Source organism: Pangasianodon hypophthalmus, chromosome 11 (genome assembly GCF_027358585.1).
Source record: "Pangasianodon hypophthalmus isolate fPanHyp1 chromosome 11, fPanHyp1.pri, whole genome shotgun sequence".
In the NCBI taxonomy this organism is placed as follows: Eukaryota; Metazoa; Chordata; class Actinopteri; order Siluriformes; family Pangasiidae; genus Pangasianodon; species Pangasianodon hypophthalmus.
Genome location: NC_069720.1, coordinates 18,903,083 through 18,910,063, shown reverse-complemented (window position 1 = coordinate 18,910,063; position 6,981 = coordinate 18,903,083). Strand labels below are relative to the sequence as shown.

The 6,981-nt window shown below is 35.7% G+C and overlaps 1 protein-coding gene across 1 annotated transcript; it reads left to right on the top strand.

Moving 5' to 3' along the window:
* Nucleotides 1–1,463: 1,463 nt before the first annotated feature.
* On the top strand, nucleotides 1,464–6,814 carry spata1 (spermatogenesis associated 1). The gene is made up of 11 exons (XM_053238286.1): nucleotides 1,464–2,375; nucleotides 2,831–2,948; nucleotides 3,101–3,154; nucleotides 3,247–3,580; nucleotides 3,745–3,886; nucleotides 3,993–4,047; nucleotides 4,257–4,434; nucleotides 4,524–4,649; nucleotides 4,786–4,964; nucleotides 6,261–6,359; nucleotides 6,442–6,814. Exons 1-11 carry the CDS (start codon nucleotides 2,272–2,274, stop codon nucleotides 6,550–6,552), a joined length of 1,500 nt encoding a protein of 499 aa, XP_053094261.1. The 5' UTR covers nucleotides 1,464–2,271; the 3' UTR covers nucleotides 6,553–6,814.
* The last annotated feature ends 167 nt before the right edge of the window (nucleotides 6,815–6,981 follow it).

The following is a 6,981-nucleotide window of genomic DNA, read 5'->3' as shown; positions in this document are numbered from 1 at the left end:
GCTTACTCTTTTGTGAAAACTGACTGAAAACCATTTTTAATGTCATGTTTGGTAATTCGAGGCACATACATTCATCAGTTTAGGACTTAAATTTCATCCTCAGTGACTCTTTTAAAACATATATTTGTAGCATAATCAATTTTGTGGTGTCAAGAAATCAAATTTCAATAATAGGACTAAAAAAATCTCTAAATTCATCCCAATTCATGTTCTATAATTTAATATAACAGATTCAGCAACACTGGAAAGCACTGCACAAAAAACAAACAAACAAAACAAAGAGATAGAAATCCAGCACTGTCAGCATGGTCTGTGAATTCTCCTCACTCACTTCTCAGCTACAGTCTCGATACATCCCTGTAGTCTCAACCAGATAAAACAAAAGCCTCCTATTTGGATCTGTATTTGTATCAATTTAGAACACATTATCTGTTCGATCCACATAATGTATTATGCCCCTAAACAGTATGACTGTATTCACTGACCTATCAATTGTTAGTTGTTAATTTAAGATTAATTATTAAGATAAACTTTTTTTAAGACTAAAAATTAATTATAAAATTAAAATATAATAATATTATTGAATCAACATATAATCATCATCATCATCATTATTTATAAAGCACTTTTCATACATGTGGTAGCTCTCATTTCTGTAAGTAATGAAAATTAAATTAAAAAAGTAAAAATAACACTAATGTAATAGCAAAAGGTAATCTTATACACTATATGGCCAAAAGTATGTGGACACCTGGCCATCACACCAATATGTGGGTCTTCCTTAAACTGTTGCCACAAAGTTGGAAACGCACAATAGTATAGGATGGTTTTTGTATGCTGCAGATTTACAGTTTCCCTTCACTGGAACTAAGAGGCCCAAACATGTTCCAGCATGACAGTGCCCCTGTACACAAAGTGACATGGTTTGCCAAGGTTGGAGTGGAAGAACTCGAGTGTCCTGCACAGAGCCCTGACCTCAACCCCACTGAACACCTTTGGGCTAAATAGGAACACTGACTGCACCCCAGGCCTCCTCTCCCAACCTCAGAGTCTGACCTCACTAACGCTCTTGTGGCTTAATGGACAAATCCCCACAGCCACGCTCTAAAATCTTGTGGAAAGCCTTCTGAGAAGAGTGGAGGTTATTGTAACAGCAAAGGGGGGCTAAACCTGGAATGGGACGTTCGAAAAGTACGAAAATAATTTTTGTACAAAAATCAGTACAGAAAGAAGTGTAAGGAGTTAAAAAGTACAAAAGTATAGAATAAATTTTTTGTATACTCTTAAATTATTATATATAAAATGGAATAAAAATATTCAAAGAATATTTGAATAATTAAAAAATAAAACAAAATGCCAAAACTGAGGACAAATTATTATGATTATTATTATTATTATTATTATTATTATTATTATTAGCAGTAGTAGTAGTATTGATTTATTTGCTTACTTCTTTATTTACTTCTAAATTAATTAGAATTTTTTTTGTAGTGTCAAAACAAATCCAATTTCAATACTAGCACTAAAAAGTCTCTAAATTAATCAACATATTTTAATATTGTCTGTACAGAGTACATTAAGTAAAATTAATGACATTTGATAGAGTTCTGCTTCCTTCTGTCCATATGAATAAATCACTGTGGCAGAAAAAAAAAGGGACCATTAAAAGAACTGCCACTGTTTGAGTACACAAGATTGTTACTTAGCACTCTCCCACTCCCACTTCGAGACGGTGTGTAACGAGACTTCGTTCACAAACAGCTGGTCAATCCAGATTGGTCACTGCATCTTGAAGGGTTACAAGGAGCGCTGAAAATAAAGAAACTAAAGTAGCACAATGAACTGTTACGTGCGTGAGAGAACCTCTGAGGTATGTCATGGGAGCTCAGGCTTTTTTTCTTGCTTTAAAAGTCCCAAAGTAATAATGTTTTTAATGTTTTATATTCTTAATGTAAATCTACTAGACAAATATACTTCTTTATAAATAGCCTATAGGCCTATAGTATTTTCAAAGTAACAAAATTAAAAGAAATGTAACACAAAATGCATGAGAAATATAATTAATATAATAAAATATTCCAGTAATGTAACTGTGAAATGATTTGGTGAATTTAAATGCAATGATGAAATAACTCTCATTAGCTGTGTGATTTATTGTTAATGCTTGTGGTTCACGTAACTTGTTTAAAGGATTTCTTAAAACGATATTTTTATCGCATGCAATTGCTCGTCTTGTGTTAATCTGTGTGATGTTGATGCTGGAAGCAGTGCATGGAGCTCCATGTATTTTTTGTCCCAGACGAGCAGTGGAACTCGAAGTTGAATAAAGTGTCAGTCGAAGCCATAGACAGCTTCATATCAGCAGGATTCATCAGGTGAGCAGGCAGAAATGCATTTAACTAACTGATACATTCATATTAAATAACGTAGGTGCATAGATTACTGGATGTTCATGCTGGGATGCATGATGTAAGGCAATGGGGTGGAGACCAGAATTTATTTATTTATTTATTTATAAATGTCATTACAGTTGTGGAAATCACAACCCACCATTATCAAAGCTGTTATATCTATAACTGAGTTCCTATTATTATGCTATATAATTGGGCACTTGATTTGAATAGTTCATTCAAAATCCAGTAGGCCTATAAAAAATGTCAACTTGGACCTAACGTTAATGAATTTCAGGAATAAAAAGCCCCAAAGCTCAAATATATTATTTTACAGTTAAAGGGATCCCTGGCTGGAAGATTTTGAGTCCCCTTGATGTAAGACCCCTTTTACTCATCTCAAATCACTGTAGTCACATCAGTATTGCTTGATATTTCAGAGTGTATCCAGACACAAGTCTCAAAGCCATTAGAGGAGAACTTGGGTCATTGCTTGGACCTGACAGGGTCATGGACAGATATTGCTTCTTAAAATGTGTTGGTAGAAGCTTAGCAATGGTGAGTAGCCTGCAGAAATAATAATTATATTTAATAATAAATACAGTTTGCTCTCTGTATATCAGTCTTGTCAGAAAACACACATTCATTTAAAACAACACAAAGCATTCAACTTATTTATATGTGTAATGTCTGGATTTGTTTTATACCAGGTCAAGGCCAAACAAGAGAAAGAACTGAAAGCAAAATCCTTTGCTCCACCTTATGTAAGTATTTTATCAGAATGAGTATCTGTGCAGCTTTTGTCATACCATGGGAATTTCTAAAATAATCCATTTTTATCGTTCCTGTATTTCAGTCCCCTTACCCAGAGCTCTACCTTCTGCCAGTTGAAGAGAATGCCAATAGCCTTTGCTCCAGGTCTCTAAGCTCAGACACTGTCCTTTACAACACTGACTCTTACCCTCCTAGACCCATTTTTGCACCTGGCCAGACAAAAGAACCTACTAAATTCCCACTAATCAAACAAGGGCCCCAGCAGTATGTCCTAGCCCAAAGTCTAGAAAATGAGAGTAGCTTCAGTTCCTTGGAGGAGAGGGAGGAAGACTCTCTGGGATGTGAAGACTCCATGTGGACTGAAGCTCCCAAAATGTGTTGGAATGTCGAAGAGGAGTTTGTGGCAAAGCAGCATGGTAACAATTTATGTTCAGGACAAAGCTACTCTTTTGTAAACTCTAGCTGTTCTCTCATATTAAGATACTTTATGTTGTAATAAATTTGTCTTGAACTAGCATAGGTTATCTAAAATCTGTAGGTACAAATTACAAATAATGCAGTATAAATATTTTTAATGCAGAAATGCTCCCCATCAAACAAACTCCAAATGAAATGGAGAAAAATGAGATAAAGCCTTGTTACAAAAGAAATTTTACCAGAGATCCTGGAGTACCAGATATGCTGGAGGGTCCGGATACTGGGTTATTCCACTCTCAAGGAAGGTAATATTGTAAAAGGTTGATGAGATATTGATGAAAATATGCTGTACTGGTTCTGATAAAATTTCTCTGTAAGACATCAATTTTTCCATAATATTCTACAATTTAGGAAGTCAAAACTGTCTCCGACATTGAAGCCACCCAGAAAGAAATCAGGTGATGAGGTAAGATATGCTGGTTGGAGGTCATAGTCATCTAATATTTTCTGAGCTTCTTCTTAAATTTAAGCTGCAGTAAACATTCATGGACACATTTTGAATAGTTCTCCCAGAAGACCTGGGAAGCCTTGTACTCATAAATGCCTGATCCTTGTAAAGACACTATGACCTTTAGGGGCTGGCTGAAATTCCAGCAGGGGTGCTTTCCTGTCTAGTGTGCAATGAAGATGCATGAAAGGCTTTATTGCAGAAAGTGCCTTGTTTTCTTCTTTTCACAGCAGGTCCATGTGGATAGAGCCGAAACTAGAGTTCCCATTTTGTGTGATTCAGCTCCTAGTGCCCTTTCCCAGCCTCTGCATGTGAAAAAGCCCACCCCTAAACTTTCATCTAACAGTGAGATGTTACGACAATCTTAAATTCCAGTGCAACTGAATATTAAAGATGACTAGTGAAGAATAAATTAAATGTGGTTTCTTACCTAGGGGATGAGTTGCTGAAGGAAATTCGGCTGGTCAAAGAAGAGAGAAAAAAGCTAGAAAGAACAAGACAAGAACTTCTGAGAAAGGGAAAAGAACTGCTAGCTCTGAATAGACACTGTAGGAACCAAGGTATACACTAGTTTTAAAACGTTAATGATATTTTATTTTATTTTAGTGTAAGGTATGCACAGTTGAATTTGTAAATCACATGCATTAAAACTTGAACCTAAAAGAGCTCTTCTCCTCCAAACCACAAACGCCCTAGCACGAGACAAGTGGAAGAGAAGGTATTTTGACACCAAAAAGGCCACAGCATCACTGGAAGAAACCTTGAAAAGCCTTCGCCAGGAACTCGAGACATTTTACAACAAACTGTTTCAGCAACTACAAGCCAGAGATGGAAGAAACAAACAAAGACGAGCAGGGAAACTCTCAAGTACAAAGGTCAGCTATTCTACTTGCTCAGATGGGAATACTGTAGGTCGTTTTCAGTAGAGGGAGACAAACTTCCACTGCCTAGGAAACTGTTAAATGTCTACACTGTGAGTGTATTGTCTTTAAAAAATGGAAAGAACTGAGGTATAGGGTGGGGTGTGAAATGTTGGTTATAATTAACCAGTTAACTATTACATGATATTAGGCACAACATTAATTCCTATCATCAAAAAACAAGCGATGTTAACACTTCTGGCATATGCGCATTTTCTTAAATACCAGTAAATTGCCATAATACTAACTTCCCTAGAGGAAAAAAAGTTAATACTACCATGGAAAGAGCAAAATCTTGCTACATGCAAAACATGAAGCAGTTAGTTAGCTAGTACATAACTGACTAACTAATGAATAAACTGCAAATAAATATTAAGAGTTTATAAAGGTATGTTTATAAACTCTGAACCTGTTTCAGATCTGTTTTTATAGAAAGTCCACAGATCATGAGGTGGTGTTTGCTTTGCCATTTTAAGTGCAGTAGATGCCTTCGAGCCCCAGTTATACCCTATATGTTTGACACAAGATTTGATACATCCAATATTGTCTATAAATTACAAATATGGTTGAGATTATAATGTACTGTACAGTGCATTCAGAAAGTATTCAGACCCCTTAATTTTTTTTTTCACATTTTATGTTGCAGCCTCATGCTAAAATACTTTATTTTTTCACATCAATCTACACTCCATACCCCATAATGACAAAGCAAAAACCACATCTGTGATAACTTTGCAAATTTATTTAATTAAAAAAAAAAAGAAAAGAAAAGAAATATCACATTGACATAAGTATTTAGACTCTTTGCTCTGACACTTGAAATTTAGCTCAGATGCATCCCCTTTTTCCGAATCATCTTTGAGATGTTTCCACACTTTGATTGGTCCACCTGTGGCAAATTCAATTGACTGGACATGATTTGGAAAGGCACACACCTGCCTATATAAGGTCTAAAAGCTGAAATTGCACATCAGAGCAAAAACCAAGTCACGAGTTCAAAGGAACTGCCTGCAGAGCTCAGAGACAGGATTGTGTTGAGGCACAGATCTGGAGAAGGCTACAAAAAATTTCTGCTGCATTGAAGGTTTCAAAGAGCACAGTGGCCTCCATAATTCTTAAATGGAAGAAGTTTGGAACAACCAGGACTCTTCCTAGAGATGGCCCCTCTCTTTTTTAAAAAATCCCCATTACATTCATTAACATAGTCAAGACCAGGACCAATAAGTGAAGTACTAATATACTCATCCACAGAATGACCTTATAATCCAGATTATGACTGAAAGCTGCGAAATCGATAACCTGAGGAAAAGCATTGATGACGCCAAAATGAAACTTGACACAGAAATTAAGGTACGTAAATTACGGCACATTAGCCACATACAGATTTGTTCCTGTATAAAAAAAATTATAGTTTCTGTTCTGCTTATTTCAGCTGAGGAATCAGGCTGCCACAGAGCTTCGAGCCTTGAAAGCAGAACTAATGCAGAAGAAATCTCAGTACTCATACACTGAGCCTCTCAAAGGTTCTGCTGACCTTGCATAACATCTTGACTCACTTCCTAAATTTGAAATGGACTGTGTATCTATTAGTACTCTAGTAGCTAAATTAAATTTGTGATGACTTCTCTGACCTCTCAAACTTTATTCAGGCAGGCAATCACATCTAACCCACTGTAACACTCACCCACTTACACATATCCAGTTTCTACGCAATCTTTTTCTGGAAGCCAACTAGAATAGGCTTTTTCATCACACTACAAATAATATTTAAATGGGAATGAAGAAAGATGTGTCTGTTGTTTAATATTCAGTCCTCTACAATGATATACATGTCTTTAAAACCTAAGATCTTGTTTTATTCAGAGCTTCAGGATCACGCTGTCAATCTCTGTATACATTATTTAAATGCATTGCAAGATTTAAATGAAACAATTATTTGATTTTTTTTAAGTCAAGTCATTTCGATGGTGGG